Below are 25,920 nucleotides of genomic sequence, written 5' to 3' on the forward strand. Positions count from 1 at the left end.
CTGGAATTGTTTCAAGGGCAAAGGAAACTGGAATATTGTCGGGCACAAGTAACGGAATTGAAATACATATATTCAATGCCGTTGCGTCGGATTAATCACTTTTGGATTTAGACAATATATCATATAGAAAGTTAGTCGAAATAGGGTTCGAAAAAACTGGCTGTATGACCGGCAAATTTCAGTAAGTGGCACTTATCTGGAGCGGTTCAAGCCTGCAGGGAAAAAGCAAAGGAAACTCCAGGAGAAGAAAATCCAAAGATTTTGAAATCCGGCTCGAAGGACCAAACTGTTGAGGCGGGGTGGCTTGATCGCTGAAAATAGCTGAAGTCCCAAAAACGAATGGTACGCAAAAAACACGGGGGTACTTTGGGGTTTTTACGCGACGTGTTACGTACGCCCTCCACATAGAAAGATTCGCATAGAGAAACAACGACGAATCTTTAGCCAGGGGGAGGGGTGCATGTGACTAACCAGACTCATACTGGTAATGGCAGAAGAAAAAGTAATTCGGCAATTCTCGGGTGTCGCGTGGCCAGAACAACGGCCACTATCGACCTATTGGTAACTATACTTCAATAGCTGGCAAAGGGCAACAGCCGGCCGTTGACTCACAAGATAGCAGATATCAAGAAACAGTAATTCTAGGTGGGAACACCTAGTTTATCCGATCCATACCCGCAGCCAAGTAAAAGCTCTAGTCTGGTATAAAATACCTTAGACAAATAGAGAAAGGGAGAGAATCCATTTGGGTGTCTTGCTGACGGAAGCCGGCAGCTTCGAGGGAAGGCGACTTTCCCTGGGGCAGCCGTCCATGGAGTCTTCTGCCACCAGGACCAGTAACCATATTCAACAGTCCTTGAGGAGAACACAATTGCAGCTCGAAATAATCTTGTGTCGAACCAGCGCCGCTATTGCCATCAAAGAACGTGGAGAAGATCAACAATAAGGACGACATCCGACATACTGCGATGTTTGTGGACGCAGTATCCGTGATCTCCATGCTCCTGAAATTTGTTCAGCTGTAGGAACCATCCGTTCAGAGTGTAGCGACCAATAGCATACGTCGGAGAAAGTAGTGATGCAATATAAATGTGTTAATCGAGCCAACCAAAGCTAAAGTGAACTCATGCATAACCAAGGACCAATATCCTCAAATAATACAATTGGATAACAAGTGAAAATCAAGCATTCAAACATGCACTGAAATGCATTTCGCTTATGCAACTCCGGACGGACATGATTTGCCCACTTATTCTTTTGCAAGAAACACTTGTAGGATTGACAAAACTGATTTTGGTTATTCATTATATTTTATTCTTTTTGTTTAGATTCTTTTTTCACGATCACTTTTTCACTTTTACTTAAGTTGTGTTTAACGTAGTAGAGTATCCCACTTCAAGACTATTTTTGGTAGACTAACTATTGTCCTCAATCATTTATAGTGTTTGAAGTGGGCGTAAACGATAATATTGAAGATGAGAGATGCATACTTAAGATTTTTTTAAATTCGAAAACAATATAGGCAATTCTAGTAGGTTACATCGACTATTCATTGGTTAGAAGAGCTGAGAAGTATTTATTTTGAAAAATATTTGATACAAGTGTAACCAATAGGACACCATCAAATCGATAAAGGAGACACAAAATCATAGAATAAAGGAGAGTGTTGGTTAGAAGAGGTCGCACATACTTTGCTTGCAGGTGGGAAAGGAAAGGTCATTTTTTATACACACCATACTCAGGTAGCCAATAGGGGACAGTTTGGAAAAAATCATTTCGTTTGGGAAAAAACAAAGATTTTCATTTGTTGAATTTCAAGAATGCACACTTTTGGGCAAAAGAAGAGGAAAAATCATAGATTTTCATTTGTTGAAGAAGAAAAAGAAGAAGATGAAAACCTGCACAAAATTTCCTTATAAATTGTGTAAGCATATTTAAAAGGGTAAGACGAGATTGTTGACTTAGATAGACAACATGCATTCAGTTAAAAAAAATAACTTTCTGAATGTATTTGACGGAATTCTGTCCAATGCATACTATGTACGGCTCCAGTTCATACAATCCAAACTTTGAATGTGAACGAGGTAATATGAAAACATGGAAATGGAAATCATATGGACACCTGCGTGTTGAGCAATGATGCAGCCACTGAGGGAATTGATACTTGTGTATGCCATCGAATTTCGGATTACAAAAAGGAAGCGCTCAACATTATGAATATATACTATTATCTAGAAAAAAGAATGAAAATGATTAAATAACATATTAAATCATGTTCGCAATACCAAAATAAATGAATAAATGTATTATTATGCTACAAAATAAACTTCTGACTTTTTATTTCGAGTTAAAATTACAGGTACGGAGAATGGAAAATATTTCCTTGACTGAGATATGTCGGCTACTTGCGAGTTGTTGCGTGGTCGTGATTTCAACCCCTATTATGGGAACGTATTAGAGCTAGCAGTCCGCCGTGAGGTCGTTGGCGTGAGGCCCATGATCTTGTCAATGAGCGTGCGCCTTCTGGGTTGCGCCTGTTCGCGTAGCTCTTGCTTGAGTCCCTTTTATGACATGTTTATGACTAGAAGGAAAGAATCTTAGACAATTTACCAGTTAAACGTTCTGGGGCGGAAACAAAAATGTGTATTTGAAAATATTCCACATCTGAGAATCATTAACTTGTGAGATTTATTTTATTGGGGTTCCTTTAATTAAATTAAATTAAATTAGTTTTACAATCATAGGAAACATTATTCTCCAACATGATCGGACATGTTCCTCTAAGATAACCATCTTTGAATACATTGGGTGTGCGACCTTTCACACGTGCACAGCAACACCTGTGATAATGAGGCAAAAGGGTACGTGATCACACCTTTCCCCAACATGATCGGATATGTTCCTCTAAGATAACAACCTTTGGATACTATGGTTGTGCGACCTTCCTCACGTGCACCTTTCTCACCTGACTATTAATTGCACATAATGAGGCGAAGGATACATTATCAATATTGTCACATGGGGATGTGGTGGCGATGGGGGCGTTGGGGGCAATTAAGTATACTCTTTATAGACATGATCGTGACATTTTTATGACTTCAAAGCCCATTAAAATCAATTAATTTATTGGATTATGCTTATTGTGTCAGAACCCGCATACGTTAATGGGGGGGAGGAGGGGCTCGGCCATTAATATGCTAATTGTCCCAGAATCCGCGTTTTCATACTACTAGAGTTTTTAAGAAATACAAAAAAAAAACAATTCGGCTAGGCAACATTTGTAATGTTGAGCATAAAAATACTTCTGTTTGGGGGATTTAAGCCAAAAAATTAATTGAAATAAAAAAATATCGAAAATACTTGATATACTCGTAAAGTGAAAGGGTTCACAACATTCGTCGAAAAGTATGTAACAGGTAGGAGAAAGCGTTTCCGATCCCATAGAGTATATGTTCCATTTCTTGGAATTATTTGAATTTTTGAAACAGTTGTCTTATTTTGAGGGTATCGAAGCTGATTCCATAATTCCTAGAAGGTGACCTTTTCCATGAATTCAAAGTACTCGTTCTCTCTTGAGAGCGAGAACGCAACATTAGCGAGATGGTGTTGCCAGACCTTTTCAAAAACGGCATAACTGTCGCGTGGGGCCCGGTTGCGCAAGAGCGAGAGGAAAGATTAGCTCGGGTAAGGAGAGGCGTTGTCGTTGAACAGCGCGACACTTCGAAATGAACACTTTTCGCGATCGGGACTCGCTTAGCTAATTAAAATAGACAACTCCGATAATGCCAATTCCCCGATATATATACTTTCGTCGATACGCAAGCTGCGTTTTCACACTTGAACACCTATTTTCAATTAACAAAGTCACCACTTTGACACGTTCTTTTGGTGTTAAGTGATTCATGGCTCAAATTGTACTGAATTGACGTTTTCAAAACGTACCTTCACAAGCCCATCGCTCCACAAACGTGAATGTTCAGTTATTTATATTCCGTGTTTCTATACCGAAGCTCGAGATGGCGCACCCTTTATATTCTTGATCAGCATCACAAGTCGAGTCGATCATGCCGTGTCCGTCTGTCCGTATGAAGACGGAGATCTCGGGATTTGGTATGTAGATACATCGGCTTTCTGCGCAGCGCAAGTTTGTTTCAGCAGGTTTCCACTCTAACGCCCGCAACCGCCCATAACGCCAAAACTCGTCTAGCGCCCACATTTTTTACCCATCTACATACGTAATGTTTACGACAAAAGGGCGTTTAATTTCAGGAGGCGGTGTCGAGCGGCAGTTTTATCCAGATGTCTACATCTCGCGCGCTCGCACTGCCGTCCGCTCTCCCTCTCCATCTCTCCTCTAAGTAACCGCTCTGCTCTTGAGCGCACCATTTGCCGGCATAAGCTACGTCGTATTCGGGTCGTGGGATCTTGGTAAGCCTCTCTCCTCTCCAACATAACGAGAATAAATATGAAAAAGTGCCCGGAAAATACTATTAGTCAACAAGTTCGTCAGTCATCAGTACACACTGCCCAACAAGCTTAGCTTTCGCTTGATCGCAATACGATCGGGCTGTGTTTTGGCCATAATCCCTCCCCCTTCACACATTCGTGTGCCAATGGATCGTCGCGGGCCGCGCAATACGATCCCCTATTGTCAAGGTTGTCCGTCGAAAGTTATGTCATTGTTCTTGACCTACTCCACTCCTCGCGTCAGCACACCCCCGTTGTTAGAGTTCTAGCACACCATGGCTTCCAATTCTTTTTCACATTATAAATTTATTAGGTAATATATATCTGCGCCTGTTGATTAATCTACTTTAATTGACAATTATTCTGTTAGCGGAGAGTATCGAATTTATCACCTATGAAGGTGCACACATCAGCAAAATACTGACTATTCACGACTACAAACGTCGCTCATAGGACTCTTGCAACTATCATATAACTACAAGGCTGATACTCGCCGCTGAAAAAGTTTATAGTAGTCTATAAAACTGTAGGATACTACACGAATATTTATACATGTATGTTTACAAGAAAGGAACCGTGTCCCGACAAACTTACCCCCTCTTTAAATCCTGGGCGATGAGATCTCGACGCTCCGGATCCTGGGCTTTGGGAAAATATTACATTGGATATATATATATAAATATACGTGCACCAAAATACGGCTGTTCTTAAGTATACCAATTCACTTAAACACAAAAAATATATATATTATGCCAGCGGCAGATTCGTCCTCTCTAATTGTTTATTATGATTCGCACTTTGTCTATTGATTCGGTTGGTTTAAATATATTTCAATGCGTGTTTGAATGCTTGATTTTCACTTATTATCCAATTGTATTATTTGAGGATATTATGCATGAGTCCACTTTAGCTTTGGTTGGCTCGATTAACACGTTTATATTGCATCACTAGTTTCTCCGACGTATGCTATTGGTCGCTACACTCTGAACGGATGGTTCAAACAGCTGAACAAATTTCAGGAGCATGGAGATCACGGATACTGCGTCCACAAACATCGCAGTATGTCGGATGTCGTCCTTATTGTTGATCTTCTCCACGTTCTTTGATGACAATAGCGGCGCTGGTTCGACACAGGATTATTTCGAGCTGCAATTGTGTTCTCCTCAAGGACTGTTGAATATGGTTACTGGTCCTGGTGACAGAAGACTCCATGGACGACTGCCCCAGGGAAAGTCGCCTTCCCTCGAAGCTGCCGGCTTCCGTCGGCAAGACACCCAAATGGATTCTCTCCCTTTCTCTATTTGTCTAAGGTCTTTTATACCAGACTAGAGCTTTTACTTGGCTGCGGGTATGGATCGGATAAACTAGGTGTTCCCACCTAGAATTACTGTTTCTTGATATTTTTTGCCAGCTACCGGAGTATAGTTACAAATAGGTCGATAGTGGCCGTTGTTCTGGCCACGCGACACCCGAGAATTGCCGAATTACTTTTTCTTCTGCCATTACCAGTATGAGTCTGGTTAGTCACATGCACCCCTCCCCCTGGCTAAAGATTCGTCGTTGTTTCTCTATGCGAATCTTTCTATGTGGAGGGCGTACGTAACACGTCGCGTAAAAACCCCAAAGTACCCCCGTGTTTTTTGCGTACCATTCGTTTTTGGGACTTCAGCTATTTTCAGCGATCAAGCCACCCCGCCTCAACATTTTTGTCCTTCGAGCCGGATTTCAAAATCTTTGGATTTTCTTCTCCTGGAGTTTCCTTTGCTTTTTCCCTGCAGGCTTGAACCGCTCCAGATAAGTGCCACTTACTGAAATTTGCCGGTCATACAGTCAGTTTTTTCGAACCCTATTTCGACTAACTTTCTATATGATATATTGTCTAAATCCAAAAGTGATTAATCCGACGCAACGGCATTGAATATATGTATTTCAATTCCGTTACTTGTGCCCGACAATATTCCAGTTTCCTTTGCCCTTGAAACAATTCCAGTATATATTTCAGTGCTACTATTCAATTAAAATGTTTCTCAAATATATTTTGAATTCCAACTGTGTGTAAAATATAACTCAGCGACAGTAAAAAATTTGCGATCATAAAATTTTTCCTTAAGATTTGCACTTTTTATTATACCCGTTACTCGTAGAGAAAAAAGGGTATACTAGATTCGTCGGAAAGTATGTAACAGGCAGAAGGAAGCGTTTCCGACCCCATAAAGTATATATATTCTTGATCAGGATCACTAGCCGAGTCGCTCTAGCCATGTCCGTCTTTCAGACTGTTTGTCTATCCGAATGAACGCTGAGGTCTCGGAAACTATAAGAGCTAGGCTATTGAGATTTGGCGTGAAGATTCCTGAGCTTCTTACGCAGCGCAAGTTTGTTTCAGCAATGTGCCACACCCACTCTAACGCCCACAAACCGCCCAAAACTGTGGCTCCTATAGTTTTGATGCTAGAGTAAAAATTTTATCTGAAATGAATTTTTCTCATCAACACCTATCGATTGACCCAAAAAAAAGGTTGCCACGCCCACTTCAACGCCCACAAAACGCCTACAAACTTCAAAAAATCGTAAATATGAACGCGGATATCTCGAAAAATAACAAAGATAGAAAATTGGGATTTCCGATTTAGATTCCGCAGCCTTAAGCGCAGTGCAAGTTTGTTACGCGAATATGCCACGCCCACTCTAACGCCCACAAACCGCCCAAGCCTGCGGCGCCCACAATTTTCATCCTAGATACAAAATTTTAACTGAAATGAACTAGTCTCGTCATTACCTATCGATTGACCCCAAAAAGATTGCCACGCCCATTCTAACGCCCATAACGCCTAAATCTGTCTACCGCCCACATAACCATAAATGTTCCTTTCAAAGAAACAAAATTAAAGTCCCTAATTCTTTTCATAAGTCCGACCATCCAATATAATAAATATTTATTGACTCTGTTATCCGACAGTGTGACCGTATACATTTACAATCTTGATTGGTTCCTAATTCCAATTTGATTCCAGATTATTTTACGCCATGGCAACATCAGTAAAATCCGCCTTAACCCGATTTATGGCCACCGCTGACTGTCTGATCCACTTTGAGGCCACTGTGAACGCTCCAGGTGCTCCAACCCCAACGTTATCCGCCAGTAAAATCCGACGAGATCACTTCAATTCTTTGTGGCAAACGGTAAAGGCAGCATACGACATGTGCTCCGACTGCATTATAGCTGCAGGAGAGAGCGCCACAGACACAAAATCCATTCTAAAGTTCAAGTATTACCAAAAGTACTCCACTTATGAAATATTTGCCGCGCAGCTGATGGAACATATCCAAAAAGGCTCCTCCCAAATACCTCAAGCTCCAGTAACTCCGTCCCAAAATTCCACGTCTTATGGCTGTCGGCTCCCTCCTATCGACACACAGGTTTTCTCAGGCGATTATCTTCGCTGGCCGACTTTCCGGGACCTTTTCACGGCATTATACATAAACAATCCGAGTCTAACGCCCGTTGAAAAATTATTTCACTTAAATTCAAAATCAAGTGGCGAAGCTCATTCCATAGTTTCAAGATCACTACTCACCCATGATGGCTTTCACTCAGCCTGGAATAACCTAACTGAGCGTTTCGAAAATAAGCGATTGCAGGAAAACACTTTTCAATGTGCAATCCATAGCACAGGAGTCGGTAGCAGCCTTAAAGGAACTTTAACGCTTTTTTCAAGGTTGCTTAACTTTCTTAACATTTTCCGGTGTTAATATTGAGAATTGGGACCCTATCCTGGTTTATATGTGCTCGACAAAACTACCAAAGCTCTCTCTCTCCTTATGGGAGCAATCGATCCAAAATAAAGCCGAAATTCCTGCGTGTCTTGAACTTGATTCCTATCAATGTTTACGTCAAAAGGGAGTTTAATTTCAGGAGGCAGTGTCTAGCGGCAGTTTTATCCAGATGTCTACATCTCGCGCGCTCACACTGCCGACCGCTCTCCCTCTCCATCTCTCCCCTAAGTCTCCGCTCTGGAGCGCTTAAGTTAAGTTAGGCTTAAGGAGTTCTTATTTCCAAGTGAACCAATAGACATCTATGCACGTCGCGTAAAAACATCAAAGTACCCCCTGGTTTTTGGCGTACCATTCGTTCTTGGGACTTCAGCTATTTTTAGCGATCAAAATTAAAAATTATTCAAATCGGACCATTTATTTAAAAGTTACAACAAGTAAAAATTGGCAAACGCAACGGAGTGCGAGAGGGATGGAGATGTATTCTCACAGAAAATCCGCAGCTTACGAAATTTCACTAGCGCCACCTAGGTTTCACCTTATGTTGCGTGTTAGTGAAATCTTGTAAACAATGAATAGGGATGAAAGATAGGTGGCTCTTTTTTGTTAGCTGAGTAACGGGTATCTCATAGTCGAGGCCTTCGGCTATAGCGTTTTCTCTTTTGTTTTATAAAATTATATTTTGACACAATTGTAGTACGCAAGTTAAGTCCTTCCCAAGGGGCCACACATGTCCCTGGGAAGGACCGACTTATACCTAGCCATTCGAATAGATTGGTGTCGTCTTGAAGTGTTCTCCCTCGGGTGATTTCGATCTGGTTCCTCCCAGTAATTACTCAGACCTTTCGTTCAACGTTATAATTGTCTTTATTTAATAATGTTAAGCTATCCAGTTAAGTCTGCTTACCGGTCCAATTAGTTCTGTCTTCCGATCGCTGCTCCGACACCCGCCAGAGCTCTGTAAGTGACCGTCCCGGCGTCGACGTCTGCGTCAGCGTCAGCGGCCGACTGAAGTTTTGCCGACCTTGCAGTTCTCACCGTGCTCCACTTGCACAGTGAGCGGTCAGCGTTCCCGTGCAGGTCGGCGGATGTCGCTGTGCTGAATCGGCACGGGGTGCGGGGGGCAGATAGGTCAGTGCCCGGCCGGCGCATGTTGCCGTGCTGAGTCGGCATCGCGGTGGGGGAAGGTGAAGTCGGCCGGTCAGCCCTCTCCTATTTATTAGACGGGCTGCCAGCCCTCTGTTGTTAACTCTTCCCCCTCCGAAAATCTTCGTCCCGCAGATCAGCAACTCTTCACGGGGGCCGCACCGGTGGTGTGCGCCTCCAGTTTGACGATGCCTCAATGCGTTGGAATGCCCTTGGTGGAGGTTATTTTTCTCCATACGATGTATATTACTGCTTCTGTTAGGATTGAGAATAGAAAATTGTTAGATACTGTCGACAACTTTCTTAAATTCTGCAGGCTAAAATCATGAACATATTTTACCATCACATGCGTTGTCGAGTAGCTGCTGTAAGACATGTTCCCGATGTGGACGGTATCGTTATCGTACTGAACTATATGGCATTTTGATATGGCAATTTGCGGGTTTCTGCTAGAAGGGTTCCCACCTCTTTTTGGTCGTGTTTACTACGGACGCCTTTGCCAGTTGACAGGCTCGTGTGATTTCGTCGACTTGCTTCAGCAGTATCATTGTCTTCTGCATTAAAATTGTGGCCAAATGGGCCTCTCCGCCAATGGAGTTCACCCTTGCCATCATAACGTCGAACTTCTGTAGTGAGTCGTGCGTAGCGTCAAACAGCCTCGTATTAATTTGTATCTGTTGGTTACTATTTTGGATTACGTTGCTTTGAGACTGGAGCATGCTATTCCAATCTGATGCGGCGGGTGACCCGGCAACCCATTTCCATGCCGACCCCAGCCAGTCTTTGGACCGAGGCGCGCGGTGTGCCGACGTCATTCTCGTAATGCCATTGGTAGCTTTTTCCAGGTAGTAGCATATCAGCGAAGCGACTCTGGTGTCGGTGACCACTGATGTTTCTTCGGTGGTCTTGTCAATTATATTTTGTATCTGTTTTAGGTCAATTACATGGGCGAGTTTGAACACTCCATTAACGCGCCATACCACACCTTGTTGAAGTGGGACGACCGGCGTATCATATTTAAAGTTGTGAAGAGCAGTTGCGACTTGAATAATCGCCATACTTGGGAGAGAGACGTTACTCAATTTTGTTTATTTAGTATTTCATCTTAGTGTAGTATTTTATATTTTTGTTAGTTGTTATTACTTAATTAACTATTTTTAGTTTTATGTTTTTTTGTTTTCAATCTAAGTATAGGATTTTTGCCTTTTATATATTTTTGTTTGGCTGTTATTTTAATATTTAACTAATTTTGTTATATCTTTTTGATTATTGTATATTTTTTTTCCTATATTTGTTCCTTTAAGGATTTGTGAAACATTTTCAACGAAGTGGTCTTTAACTTTTTATATGGGATTTATGGACCGTGGAATATTTGACCGTGACCCTACCATTACCTTCTACCTCCTCCGGTTTGAATCGATTTTTATCCTTACTCTTGATCTGCTTGTTGGAGACATAAACAGTGTCCCCCTGATTGTATTGTGCCGGCCTATTTCTGTGTTTATTGCGCCTATCGGTTGACATTTTTAGTTTATGTAGGATTAACCCCCTTATGTCTTCCTGCGTCTGTTCTTTAAAATTCTTAAGTCCCTGATAATTTATTGTAGAAGTTCTACTGAGGAAGATATCGACTGGTTTGCAGTTCGTCACTGAATGGATAGAGTTGTTATATCTGTCTACGGCAATAAAAACCAACTCAGTTACCTTCAGGTTACGGTTGTCGTTTTTCAGACACCGGTATATTTCAAGGAAGGTTGAGTGAAATCTTTCAACCTGGCCGTTCACTTCACTCTTCTGAGAGGGTGTGTAATAAACTGTTATTCCGAGGGACTGTAAGTAATTGAGCACTGTGGGGCACAGTAGACCTCTTTCGTTGTCTGAGACTATTGTGTCTGGTGCTGTGAAATAGTGCAGGACTTCGGTCAGCTTCTCGCGGAGATGGACTGCCGACTTTGATTCAATCGGGAAAAGTTTGACAAATTTTGAGAATTTATCGATGCAACTCAGGAATTTGAGACTCTCGATCGTAAAAAGGTCAATGTGCAGGATTTCGCATGGGTAATTAGGGATAGGGGTTAATTGCAGTTCCGGCTTGGCCGGGTGTCTATCACAGGCCCGGCAGGAAGAGACCAACGACCTAATGCGGCTGGCCATTCTGGGGAAATAAAATTTTTCCAAGATCTGTAACTTCATCTTTTTCGGATTTCTGTGGGCTCTAGTATGCTCCGTATTTATTATTCTAATCGTCTCTTCTTTGCCCGCTACGTCGGTAACCAACCTTTGCGCTCTTGCAGAGATTGTAAGTAGCTCTCAGAAATTTTTATGCCATTGATAATTGATGGTTTTAAGTATTTTATTAAACAGGGTAGCAAGTCTTGTGTGCTATCAATGGGGATTAAGTGACGCACGTATCCCGTATGTGGGGTTTCGCAAGAATATTCTAAACACGTTAAAAGGGGCTTCCACGTGTGGAATTAAGTCCGATGCGTCCTGAAGCGCACTGTGGACGGTAGCAACGGAGTCCGTTGTTGAAGTTGAGGCTGTGTCGGCATTGAGGTAATTTACGTTTGAGGTGATGCGGGAAAGAGCGTCAGCAACCACATTGGATTTGCCCGGCTTGTAAATAAGCCCACAGTTGTATTCTTCTATGCGCGCTTTCCAGCGTTTCAGCTTAGCGTTATAGTTCCGATTGCCTAATGAAAAGGTTAGGGGTTGGTGGTCAGTATAAACTTTAATTGACGCGGCCCCATAGAAGTAGGATCTTAAATTATCAAGGGCCCATACTATCGCTAGCATTTCCTTCTCGTTAACTGCGTAGCTCTCCTCTGTTTTGTTCAGAGACCGCGAAATGTAGGCGATTGGGCGGTCTTTCCCGTCGTCGCTTTGAGAAAGAACGGCTCCTATGGCATAATTTGAAGCATCGGTTGTCAAATGGAAAGGCTTACTAAAGTCTGGGAATGCCAAAACTTCTGGAGGGGCAAGGATGGTTTTCAAGTCGTCGAAGGCTTTCTTGCCTTCTTCGTCAAGTGAAATTGAAATATTCTTGGATTGAGATGCCTTGACCTGGGCATGTTCTCTCCTCGTGAGGTTCGTCAGAGGTTTCGCGACCTTAGCGTAGTCGCAGATAAATTTCCTATAATAAGAGGTCATTCCTAGGAAACTTTTAAGTTCCTTCAAATTCGTGGGTGAAGGCATTTCTTTTATGGCTCTGACCTTCTTTTCATCTGCGCGGATCCCATCCGCCGTTACCACATAACCCAGAAATTCAACCTGGGTGCGCAAAAACTGTGTCTTTTCCAAATTCACTTGTAACTTGACCTGCCTCAATTTTTCAAATACGGCGCGAAGGTTACGCCAGTGGGACTACGGTCTTTACTAAGGACAATAATATCGTCGATGTATACGTAGCAAATTTTACCGATGTGATCCGTAATACGTCGTCGATCATTCTTTGGAAAACGGCCGGGGCGTTTTTCAAGCCGAATGGCAGGCGCAGAAACTCATATTTTCCGTTCAGGGTAGAAAATGCCGTTTTGGGTATGTCGGATTCCTTCATTTGAATTTGGTGGAACCTGGACGTTATGTCAAGAGTGGTGAGTAGTTTTGCCTCCCCCAGACTGGACAAGGTAGATGTTATATCAGGGATTGGGTAGGTGTCGGAGATGGTGACTGCGTTGAGACGCTTGAAATCTATCACCATTCGGTATTGTTTTTCTCCGTTTGGCTTTGATTTTTTTGGGACTACCCATATCGGGCTATTGTAGGGTCTTTTGGAGGGTCTAATTATTCCCTCACGCAGGAGCTCGTCGACCTGGTTTTCCACTTCCCCTCTCATGTTCGCGGGGTAAGGGTAGCTTTTTGAATATATGGGTTCCTGGGTACTTGTTCGTATTTCAGCTCGAACACTTGTGTCCACGGCCTCGCCTGGCGAGAGTGGATCAAAAATCGTAGAGAATTCGGAAATCAGGGATTCGAGGCATTTCTTCGCTTCTACTGGGTGTTTACTGTCGATCAGGGAATGGACACCTATGGATGGCATGGCAAGTAGCGGAATTTGTACTCCTGGTGTTATTGTTAAAGAATCATTTTTCCTATCAATAACTGCTTTAAGGGACTTTAAGGTGTCGTCCCCAATAATGCCATGGAAGGAAGTTAAACCTGGGAGAACAAAGAAGGTGACCGGCGAGTCATTGGTCCGGTCAGTTGATGCGTTATTTTAATCTCCCCTCCAGCGGATTGAACCGGGAAGGGTTTCGACAAGGGCTTGCATCCCTCGGCTATCTGTAGGCTAATGAAGTTCTTATTCGCGCCAGTGTCTATCAGAAACTGCAGCTTAGCCCCATCATTCACGCCATACTCTATGTATGGAACGCTAGAGAGGCGTCGGCCATAAAATTTACCGCACCGGTACTACCAGGCTCCGTGTGAGGTTGGTGGCCTGCCTGATTGTCGGGTAAGGCTTCATCGTAGTAAGCCTCACTGACGAATTTTTCTTCATGCTGGCTCAAAGCGGCCTCACCCGAGGATGGGGCAGCATTTAACTGATACAATCTTGGGGATTTCCGGAAAGGGTTAAGGTTAGATGAGGTGCTGGGGCTGCGCTTAACGCTCGGATTATCGTTACCCTGGTTTGAGCGATAGGAGTAGACGGACTGGTGGGGCTCCATTTTGATTGCTCGGGGATTTGAATATCTGTGCGGGGGCTGATAATTCCTGCCTGCGTCCTGATACTGGTATTGGTTATTATAAGAAGAGTAGTTAGGTTGGGGCCAAGAGTACTTTTGGCGGTAAGGCTGAGGGGATGAAAACTTACTAGGGTATGTGACTTGATTAATTGAGGTCAGATTCTGTAACTCTAAACAGATTGCGTAGGCCTCTGGCAAACTCTTTGGGCCGCGAATTACTAGTAGCTTAGAGAGGTCACCGCTCAGACCTCTGATAAAACATCCAAGGCTCTGTCACTATAGGTTTCGACGAGCACACCAAGAATTTCCGGGTTCTGGTTACCGTTTTTAAGGCAGCGTGTTATCAGGGCAAAATGAGCATTTATTCCCGAGTAGTTGGGAAAGACGGGTTCTGGGACGGTTAGCATATCCACAAAAGGGTCATAAACATGTCATAAAAGGGATCCAAGCAAGAGCTACCCGAACATGCGCACCTGTCAATTACCTGACCGCAATAAAAAGGACACGCACAAACCAGAAGGCGCACGCTCATTGACAAGATCATGGTTCTCACGCCAACGACCTCACGGCTGACTGCTAGCTCTAATACGTTCTCATAATAGTGGTTGGAATCACAATCGCGCAACAACTCGCAAGTAGCCGACTTATCTCAGTCAAGGAAATATTTTCCATTCTCCGTACCTGTAATTTTAACTCGAAATAAAAAGTCAGAAGTTTATTTTGTAGCATAATAATACATTTATTCATTTATTTTGGTATTGCGAACATTTTTGTTATGTTATTTAATCATTTTCATTCTTTTTTCTAGATTATAGTATATATTCATAATGTTGAATGCTTCTCTTTTGTAATCCGAAACTCGATGGCATACACAAGTATCAATTCCCTCAGTGGCTGCATCATTGCTCAACACGCAGGTGTCCATATGATTTCCATTTCCATGTTTTCATATTACCTCGTTCACATTCAAAGAGTTTTGATTGTATGAACTGGAGCCGTAAATCGTGTGCATTGAACAGAATTCCGTCAAATACATTCAGAAAGTTATTTATTTTAACTGAATGCATGTTGTCTATCTAAGTCAACAATCTCGTCTTAACCTTTTAAATATGCTTACATAATTTATAAGGCAATTTTATACAGGTTTTCATCTTCTTCTTTTACGCAAAAATATGCATTCTCGAAATACAACAAAGGAAAATCTTTGATTTTTCCTCTTCTTTTACCCAAAAATATGCATTCTTGAAATTCAACTAATGCAAATCTTTGATTTTTCCCAAACTCGAAATGATTTTTTCCAAACTGTCCCCTATTGGCTACCTGAGTATGATGGTGTGTATAAAAAATGACCTTTCCTTTCCCACCTGCAAGCAAAGTATGTGCGACCTCTTCTAACCAACAGATTTTATTCTATAATTTGGTGTCTCCTTTATCGATTTAACGGTGTCCTATTGGTTACAATTGTATCAAATATTTTTCAAAATAAATACTTCTCATCTCTTCTAACCAATGAATAGTCGATGTAACCTACTAGAACTGCCCATATTGTTTCCGAATTTACAAAAAACTTAAGTATGCACCTCTCATCTTCAATATTATCGTACCACTTCAAACACTACAAATGATCGAGGACAATAGTTAGTCTACCAAAAATAGTCTTGAAGTGGGATACTCTACTACGTCAAACACAACTTAGGTAAAAGTGAAAAAGTGATCGTAAAAAAAGAATTTACACAAAACGAATAAAATAAAATGAATAACCAAAATCAGTTTCGTCAATCCTGCAAATGTTTCTTGCAAAAGAATAAGTGGGCAAATCATGTCCGTTCGGAGTTGCATAAGCGAAATGCATTTCAACCCCTTGACGGAAGAGTTAAACAAATTTCTGAGGGGTTCAAGGGAAGCATACTCCATTACATGCACGTAAATGATGGAACGGACTTGATCTTATTTGAGAATTTCTTGAGTGAAGCTGGATTGTCACTGCTACCTCATCTCAGCATTCTATTAGAAAGATATACTTCAGCAAAAGTCAACTTTGAACTGTTTGCAGAGTATATTCTTTTTAAAGACGAATCTGAAGAAATTGAAATGAAAAGTTTTCAAAGTAAAATGACGATCATGAATAAAGATTCTGACTTAGAATATATCTTCCATGCACATACCATGGAAATAATTTCAAAAACACAAGAATTTCAAAAGACAGACAGTGGATGGTCTCTTATAAAATTGATTCGCTTGGAAATGAATGTGAATCATTATACACCGATGGCTGGTTCATCTTTCATACCAATACCTCATTTCCTTTTAACGAAAAAAGCAATTGTTAACGTTTGTAACGAAAATTATCAGTATTGTTTTAAATGGGCTTTGATTTCTGCCTTGAAAATTGTTAACAGGCCGCAAAGATGTTCGGCATATAATATTGATATATTGCTGGAGATAATTCGTATAAGTGATGAAATAATATTAGATTTCACTGGGTTGACTTTCCCCCTTGAAATAAAATGTATACAACATTTTTTAAAGAAGAATACTCATATGAGTTTAAACGTATTCGGATATAATGAAGAGACGAGGGAAATAATTGGACCACTTTTTCAAACGGAAAAGCCTCTTTATATCAATATGATGTTTTTGGAAGAAGGTGGAAATGGACATTACATGTACATTAAAAATATTTCAAGGTAAATTATTTTGTTCATTTTTATCTCTTTTAAGCAATTAAATAATTTGTATATATTTCTCTTTCAGAGACTAATGACTGCTCAGAGAGGAAATCAGAAGAGGGCGCAATATTTCTGCAATGTGTGTTTAAATTTGAGGAAGCTGTTTTGAAACACAAAACGCTCTGCTGTAGGAAGGTCTCAAAGATACCACACCCCCAGAATAATACATTGGAATTTACCCAGGTTCAACATCAGCATCAAGTTCCATTCGTTGTCTACGCGGATTTTGAATACATTCTGGAACCGAAAAATCTTGAAGTGAGCCCCAAATTATTTAATATTAATGAACATATTCCAATATCATATGCGTATTATATAAAGTGTGCTTTTGATTCTAGACTAGATAAATTTGTTTTAGAAACAGGAAAAAATTCGGGAATAAGTTTTGTAAATTCATTGATAAAAAATTTAACTAAATTGAGTGATGACTACTTACATAAAATAGTTCCTATGAGAATGACTTTGGATGACCAGCAAATATTTGATAATTCATTGAATTGTTCTATTTGTCAGAAAGTTTTAGGGACTGATAGGGTTAGAGATCATTGTCATTTCACAGGTCGCTTTAGAGGTGCAGTCCACTCTAAATGTAACTTGGATTATAAAGTTAACAAATTCATACCAGTATTTTTTTATAATTTTTCGATGATATAGAATTTCGACTGATGCGTAAGAAGGGTATATTTCCCTATGAATATTCCGCTAGTAGACTCGAGTTAACTTCCCTCCCACCAAGGCAAGCATTCTATAGTAATTTAACGGAAAGGGAATGCTCTCAGGAAGATTATGATCAAGCTCTTAAAGTTTGGTCGCATTTCTCTTGTTCCACTCTTAAAGATTATTTAGAATTATACTTAAAAACTGATGTATTTCTTTTAACCGACATTTTTGAAAACTTCCGAAAAATTTGTATGCAAATTTATTCACTTGACCCAGCTCAGTATTTTACGACACCAGGTCTATCTTGGGAGGCAACGTTGAAAACTACAAATATTCAACCTGAATTGCTGACAGATATAGATATGTATAGATTTATTCAAAGTAGCATTCGAGGTGGTTTAGTTCAATGTTGTCATAGATATACAAAAGCAAATAACAAATATTTGTCAGATTATGATTCCTCGAAGGAGTCTTCATTTTTAATGTATGTGGATGCGAATAACTTATATGGTTGGGCAATGTCACAACCTTTACCATATAAAGATTTTAAGTGGATGTCTAACACAGACATAGACAATTTTGATATTAAGAATATTCCAATCGATAGTAAATACGGTTAGTGGACTTAATATATCCATACCGTTTACATGATCTTCATAATGATCTTCCATTTTGTCCGTAAAATTGTTTGGCCTTAAAAGAGGATAAGGTAAAAAAATTAATTGCTGACCTGGGAAATAAGAAAAATTATGTAATACATTATCGGAATTTGCAACAATGTATACAGAATGGGTTAGTATTGAAAAAGATCCATAGAGGTGTTCAGTTTTTGGTTAAAGAATTACATTGATCTAAATACTTTACATAGGAAAAATGCCAAAAATACATTTAAAAAAGATTTTTTTAAATTAATGAATAATTCTGTTTACGGAAAAACAATGGAAGATACCGAGCGCAGGGTCGATATTAAGCTTATTAGTACATGGGAAGCTCCGGATAGCTCGAAGAATGGACGAAAAGCACATTGGGCCAAAACTTTAATTTCAAAATCCAATTTTCATAAATAAATGATAATTTCTATGCAATTCAAATGAAAAGATTGTCCGTTCTATTTAATAAGCCAATGTATTTAGGATTTGCAGTATTAGACTTATCGAAATGGAAAATGTATGATTTTCACTATCAATATATGAAGCCAAAGTTTCAGGAAAAGTTACTCTCAAATTATATGGATACTGATTCATTTATCTATACATTAAAAACTGAAGATTTTTATAAATGTTCGGATCAGATCGCCAGCGCCTAGTCATGCGCGCATAGGTGTACGACGGCACCTGCAGCGCTCTCTGCTTATCTTTCGCCTTCTTTCTTATACCACTAAAGCTGTCGCTTATCTATTCAGCAACTACTTTGTAAGCCTGCATATGTCTATATGAAGATCTTGGAGCCAAGCTTTTTACACATTCACAGTCCGTCTGCCGCTCCGAATAAACGCTATACATTTTAATATAACCTATTCGTGCGTTATTAATTATAAATATAAGGGTGGCATATTTGTTGTCTTCCCCATAAACATTTGGTGACCCCGACGTGATAGCAGTTTTTATCGGATTCTGCAGCTCGGTCTCGCGATTGTTTAATATAGTTTAAACAAACGCTTTTTTTCGCTGTCGTTATCGTGCATTCGGGCACAAACATACGAACATACATACATACATAAGTGCATATAAAAGTGCACAGCCGGCCGTTTGATTTTTTGTACATTTTGCGCTGTGAAAAAACACCAAAACTGTGTTGTGCAAACAATTCTTAACAAAGTGAATCGCATTTAATCTTTGTTAATAGCGCATATTACATATATATATGTACATATAGCCATACATACATTCGTTTGCCAGTTACATAATCCGCTGTTGCTAGGCAGGCAATTTATCGGCAAGAACAACAACAACCAAGTTAAGGGTTCCGTTGCATCTCGGCGACGCTTGTTAACCTTCACGTTTTCGCGGTAAAGGGTATACGGTGTTTTGTGCCTCTAACGCGGTCGGACATTTTATTTTATTTCATTTTCATTTCATTTTTTTTCCTTTCTCGTGATTGAAAAATGTCTGATACGGAAAGCTCGGTTCGGGCTCAAAATGAATCCACAAGTGACGTCGACTACTACCGAGTCAAAGCCCAATCTATTTTGCGGCAAATGAGCTCGATGAAATGCTATTTAAACGCTGATGCGGTTAATCAGTTTGACGATGCTGATTTGCTGGCGCGAATGGAATGGATCAATTCCCTAAACCAGGCATTTGATTCTGCGCAGACATCGTAGGAAAGACTGGATTTTGCAGAGATCTCGAGCGACCATCGGATTGAATTTGCTGAAGTCTTCATGGATATGAAGGCGAAACTAAGCCGAGGCTTGGCGGCTCATCGCAAGTCACAATTGCCGGCTTCAACCGCTGCAAATTCAACATCTATTGACATCACTAATAATGCGGATCTTTCTTTTCGATCTAGAAAGCCTCGGTTGCCAAATTTGGAAGTTGCTCGTTTTCGTGGATCCTACTCTGAGTGGCCGGATTTTCTTGCGACTTTCACTACGGTCATCGGAAATGATGATGAGCTAAGCGACACTGAAAAATTACAATATTTGCGTTCGAGTTTGCGCGGCGTGGCTCTGGAAACCATACGCTCGCTCGAACCCTCGAATGCTAATTTTAAAAAGGCTATGAATTTGCTGGTTAATCTATTTGATAATAAAGTTTTACACTTTCAGGCACATGTTCAGGCAATATTCGGTTTAAAGGGTGTCGAGAAGGGATCTTCGAAGGGTCTTCGGGAGCTGAGCGATTGCATGAATTCGCATCTGCGAGCAATTCGAACCTTGGCCAATACGCAACAATTTTGGATGGACTTTTAATTCACATCGTCACTCGGAAACTGGATCAGAGGACGCGGGAAAAATGGGAAGAGGATTTGTCAATCACTGAGCTGTCTACCTGGGATGCTATGAAGTCGTTTTTGGAAAAGAGGTGCAGGATGATGGAAAACTTGGATCAAGCCTTGGTAACTCAAACACCAGGCCAGCAGGCGGGAAAAAACTTGCACAAATATAGCCAAAATACACTTATCGCATCTGCTACTAACTCAAATCATTTGACATGCTTATTTTGCGATGCACGGGATCATTATTTGCCAAAGTGTTCTCGATTTTTAAATTTGAGTCCGAGTCTTCGATATAGAAAAGCAAAGAAGATGCACCTTTGCCTCAACTGTTTGCGCAAGGGGCATAGTTTGCAGCAATGCAAGTCGACTCACTGCAAGTATTGTCGCATGAAGCACCATTCATTATTACACATGAACCATGACCCATCCGCAACATCAACCTCATTTTCATCTCCATCATGCGACCCATCCTCGAGCTCTCAGCCATTACCATCTACTTCATCAGCATTAGTATCATGTTCGCATACATCATCGCATTCTTATCATCAGTTACCAAGCCCTCCACCCAAAACCTTAAATATTTTGCCGATCGACTACGTGTTGCTTCCAACTGCTATTATCTACGTCAGAAATAGAATTGGAGCATTTATGCCTTGCCGAGCAATTTTAGATTCGGCCTCCCAGCTAAACTTCATAACCTCTCGCTTAGCTAGCCAACTAAACTTGAATCACAGAAGATCGCAAACGTCGACTTCTGGGATAGGAGAATCTTCCATGATCTCTGATAAGACTGTCGATATTCTTGTGCAATCACGGGATGCAAGCTATCGTGCGGCATTCACAGCGGTTGTGACTCACAGTATTACTGATTATCAACCCCATTTCAATATAAATGCAACATCGTGGAGGATACCGCAAAACATTTCACTCGCTGACCCTAATTTCAATCAATCACAACGAATTGACCTTTTACTCTAACTGGGTTGTTTTTCGAAATAATTTCTATGGGACAAATTCCTTTGGATAGGGCTTTGCCAACTCTTCAGAACACCAAGCTTGGTTGGATAGTCTCTGGAGGGCTATATCGAACATGCCAACTCATAAATCGGTTTTACAAGCCAGCATCAAGGACCCAGCTGATCATTCCGATGACACACTTTCCGCCATTGTAAACCGATTTTGGGAAATTGAGGACTTCACTTCGTCTAAGCCATCTTTATTGCCGGAAGACTTGCGATGTGAGCAACTTTTTACTGAAAATTGCATTCGACTTGGAAACGGCCAATATTCTGTTCGTCTCTTGACCACTTCCGGATTCGAATCTTTAGGTGATTCTTATTGCTTGGCTCGTCGTCGTTTCAAGAGTTTGGAAGCTAAATTAGATAGAAACCCAGCCCTGAAAGCTCAGTATTCAGCATTTTTGAGGGAGTATATCGACCTAGGTCACATGTCTCTTGTAACTAAGGAACCGCCAGAAACACAATTCTTTTTGCCCCACCATTGCGTACATAAGCAGGAGAGCACGAGTACGAAGCTTCGTGTCGTTTTTGATGGATCTGCTAAACCAACTTCTGGTAGCTCTCTGAACGACTTACTTCTGGCAGGACCAACAATTCAACAAAAAATCTTCAATATACTGCTTCGTTTTCGATTTTTTAAAGTTGCCCTTTGTGGAGATATCTGCAAGATGTACCGTTGCGTGCGTGTCTCGTACCCGAATGATTTCTTGCAGTGCATCGTTTGGAGAGAGAGCTCCAGGGAAGAGTTGAGTGTTTTTAAATTGAACACGGTGACTTATGGAACCAAGCCAGCTGCCTTCTTGGCTATAAGGGCCATGCATCAACTCTCTTACGATGAGGAGGAATCATTTCCTATTGGAGCAAAAATTGTTCGTAGAGATTTCTATGTGGATGATTTAATATCTGGTGGGGACTCAGTTGAGGAGGTGAGAGAAATTCGTCGTCAGGTGAAGGAGCTACTGTCGCGAGGCCACTTTCCAATTCGCAAATTGTGTTCCAATGAGTCAGCAGCCCTAGAAGGAGAGTCTGAATGCGACAAGGAGCAGTTAATCAAATTTCACGATGGTTTGGATGTCGCCAAGGCATTGGGGTTAGTCTGGGATCCATCTTCTGATCAGCTTCTATTTCATTTTTCTCAACTGCCAACCAATCAACGACCCACTAAGCGGGTTGCATTGTCGACGATTGCCAAATTCTATGATCCACTCGGTTTAATAACTCCTATTATCACAAAATCTAAGATTTTTCTGCAATCCCTATGGAGTGCGAACGTGGATTGGGATGATGCACTGCCAGAGCCCATTCTTTCGTCATGGGGGGAGTTGACCTCACAGTTATCGGTCGTACAGAACTTAAAATTCCCACGATTCGTACTGCAACCAAGGGCTTCCGTTGAGATGCATGGATTCTGCGATGCTAGCATGTCAGCTTATGGAGCGTGTCTATACTTGCGATCGGAGACCAATGGAGAATCGAAAGTCCATCTGCCCTGTGCCAAGTCAAGGGTAGCTCCATTGAAGGCCTTAACAATTCCAAGATTAGAACTTTCCGCAGCGCTTTTATTGGCTGAGCTAATCGTAAACGCCAAGGAAGCCATAGATTTCGATTGCACCTTTCATTGCTGGTCGGACTCGTCCATTGTGTTGGCGTGGATTCGGCAACCTCCGAGGGAGTTTAACGTTTTCGTATCAAACAGAATCGCGAAAATTCAGGAGATGACGAAAGACATGTCTTGGCATAACGTTCCTACAAACTTGAACCCGGCAGACGTCGTATCGCGAGGATGTACCCCAAGAGAATTGTTGGAACATTCCCTTTGGGCTAACGGGCCTCCATTCCTTCTGCAAAGCTCGTCAAATTGGCCGTCCCTGCTAGACTCAGTAAAGGATCTTCCAGAGCGCCGTTCTGTGGCTCTAATTGGGGCCGTTTGCATAGACAGTTCATCAAACTGCAAATTCCTCAACTCTTTTGATAAGTTGCAGCGCGTATTTGCATACATTTATCGATTCATTTCAAATTGCAGAGCCAAATCTGCGTCGTTAAAAGGTCGACTTTCGGTGGAGGAGATCAACTCTGGAACTGTACTTCTTCTGAGGAGCATCCAACAGGTTAACTTGGCGAAGGAGTATGGATCTCTTAGCCAGGGCAAGCCGTTTCCACAGAAAAGCAAGCTGGTTTCGCTTAGGCCTATACTCGGCTCCGATGGGTTACTTCGCGTGGGTGGAAGGCTTCAGAACGCAAACTTGGACTACGATACGAGGCATCCGATACTGTTGCCCAAGGATCATCCAGTCACCAAGGCGATCATCGTTTATTATCATGAGAAATATTTGCATGGAAGATCGCAGGCGCTGCTTGCCGCATTACGGCAAAGGTACTGGCCGATTGGAGGCCGCAAGTTCGTCGCCAGCGTTATCAACAAATGCGTTCGATGTTTCCGAATGAAGCCTGTTACTTGGGAGCACGTCATGGGTAGCCTTCCAGCAAATAGAGTGCAGCCTAATCCAGCTTTTCATACCACAGGAGTGGACTATTGTGGGCCATTCTATCATAAGGCAGAGGCCAGAACCAAGGCACCCCACAAGTGCTATATCGCCGTCTTTGTCTGTTTTTCCACGAAGGCTGCTCATTTGGAAGTGGTCCAGGATCTCACGACGGATTCTTTCATCGCAGCGCTGAGGAGATTCATCAGTCTTAGAGGCAGTCCGCGTACCATTTGGAGCGACAATGCTACAAACTTTGTCGGTGCAAAGAGAGAGCTTGCCGAGCTGAAAGAGCTCTTTTTGAGCGAGCAGCACACTGCATCGATATCTTCCGTCTGTTTAGCTGATGGGATCGATTGGAAGTTCATCTCTCCGCGTGCCCCGCACTTCGGTGGTTTATGGGAGGCCGCTGTAAGGTCAGCTAAATTTCACTTCTACAGAGTCGTCGGTGCATCCATCTTAGCCATCGATGAATTAAGAACTCTTGCATATGATATTTCTGCCATCCTTAACTCCCGTCCACTCTGTCCAATTTCAGAAAATGCTGAAAGCCTTGAGGTGCTAACACCGGCGCATTTCCTGAAGGGTTCCGCACAGCTACGGGTCTGATCAAGAGAGCCGTCGCCAAGTTAGCCGTTCTGCCCATCGATTCCGAGATAGTTGGAACCTTACCTCTTCCAACGGGGGGAGTATGTTCGGAGCAGATCGCCAGCGCCTAGTCATGCGCGCATAGGTGTACGACGGCACCTGCAGCGCTCTCTGCTTATCTTTCGCCTTCTTTCTTATACCACTAAAGCTGTCGCTTATCTATTCAGCAACTACTTTGTAAGCCTGCATATGTCTATATGAAGATCTTGGAGCCAAGCTTTTTACACATTCACAGTCCGTCTGCCGCTCCGAATAAACGCTATACATTTTAATATAACCTATTCGTGCGTTATTAATTATAAATATAAGGGTGGCATATTTGTTGTCTTCCCCATAAACAATAAAGATATTCGTAATGATCTTGAAGCAAAGAGTTAACAAAAAAAGTTTAGGGTTTTTTAAAGATGAGCTTAACGGTAAACTCATGACAGAACTTGTAGGCCTGTGCTCAAAGGTTTATTGTTATAAAATAGATCAAGTTGAATCTTCACATAATAAAGCAAAGGGAGTGAGTTCACGAAATCTTACAATTGAAGACTATAAAAACGTTTTATTAACTGGGGCCTCACTATATGGTAATAGAACAATGTTTAGATCAAAAGCACATAAAATAACTACATTAAAACTAAATAAAAAAATTCTTTGTGGCAAAGAAAACAAAAGAAAACGTAATGTTAATGAAATACAATTTTTAGAGTTAAGTAATGAAGACCATGGTACGATATCAATAAAACATCAGAGATTAATTGAAAAAGATATTTTAGAAAATGTTGAATGGCTAGAATCAAATTCATTTTGCTTGGGTAAGATGATACAAAATAATTATGTGAACGATGAAGAATCATTAGATAGCCTTAAATTTCAAAAGGAACATATTGAAAAATATCTATTTTATAAATCAGTTGAATTGGAGATGGTTTATTATGATCGAGATTTTGGAAAATATAAATGAAAGCTATTTTGAGGTTGAAAAAAGTAATTTTATTTTTTTTAATTTTACTTTAAAACATAATATAAAATATATGTAAAATAAAAATTAATTAAATAAATCATTTGTTATACTATAAAATGACTTCCTTATTTATCCAGCTAGTCTTTGAAAGCCCCACCCACTTAACCAAAACTTTATTTCCTTTTCGCCTTACAACTTTTTTAACTAGGTATGTGTGGGGGAATCGTGATTTTTTGAGTTCTTTATAGAACCTGCCCTGAATCGGGCTACCATCTAAATCTTCAAGTAAGTATGTTTTAGGGTATGTATTCTTACCATTCTAATATTAAGGATTTCAGTTGTATAGTTTTGTGTATACTCTTTCTCAAAGAAATGTTTATATTTACTAATACGAACTTGGCCCCCCTTACGGAACTT

General features: G+C 41.1%; 1 protein-coding gene across 1 annotated transcript; it reads left to right on the top strand.

Moving 5' to 3' along the window:
• The first annotated feature begins 18,754 nt into the window (after nucleotides 1–18,754).
• Nucleotides 18,755–24,828, top strand: LOC139354887 (uncharacterized). Its single transcript, XM_070999145.1, has 2 exons — nucleotides 18,755–24,319; nucleotides 24,442–24,828. Exons 1-2 carry the CDS (start codon nucleotides 21,492–21,494, stop codon nucleotides 24,449–24,451), a joined length of 2,838 nt encoding a protein of 945 aa, XP_070855246.1. The 5' UTR covers nucleotides 18,755–21,491; the 3' UTR covers nucleotides 24,452–24,828.
• The last annotated feature ends 1,092 nt before the right edge of the window (nucleotides 24,829–25,920 follow it).

This window comes from Drosophila suzukii, unplaced genomic scaffold, assembly GCF_043229965.1.
Source record: "Drosophila suzukii unplaced genomic scaffold, CBGP_Dsuzu_IsoJpt1.0 scf_4, whole genome shotgun sequence".
NCBI lineage: Eukaryota > Metazoa > Arthropoda > Insecta > Diptera > Drosophilidae > Drosophila > Drosophila suzukii.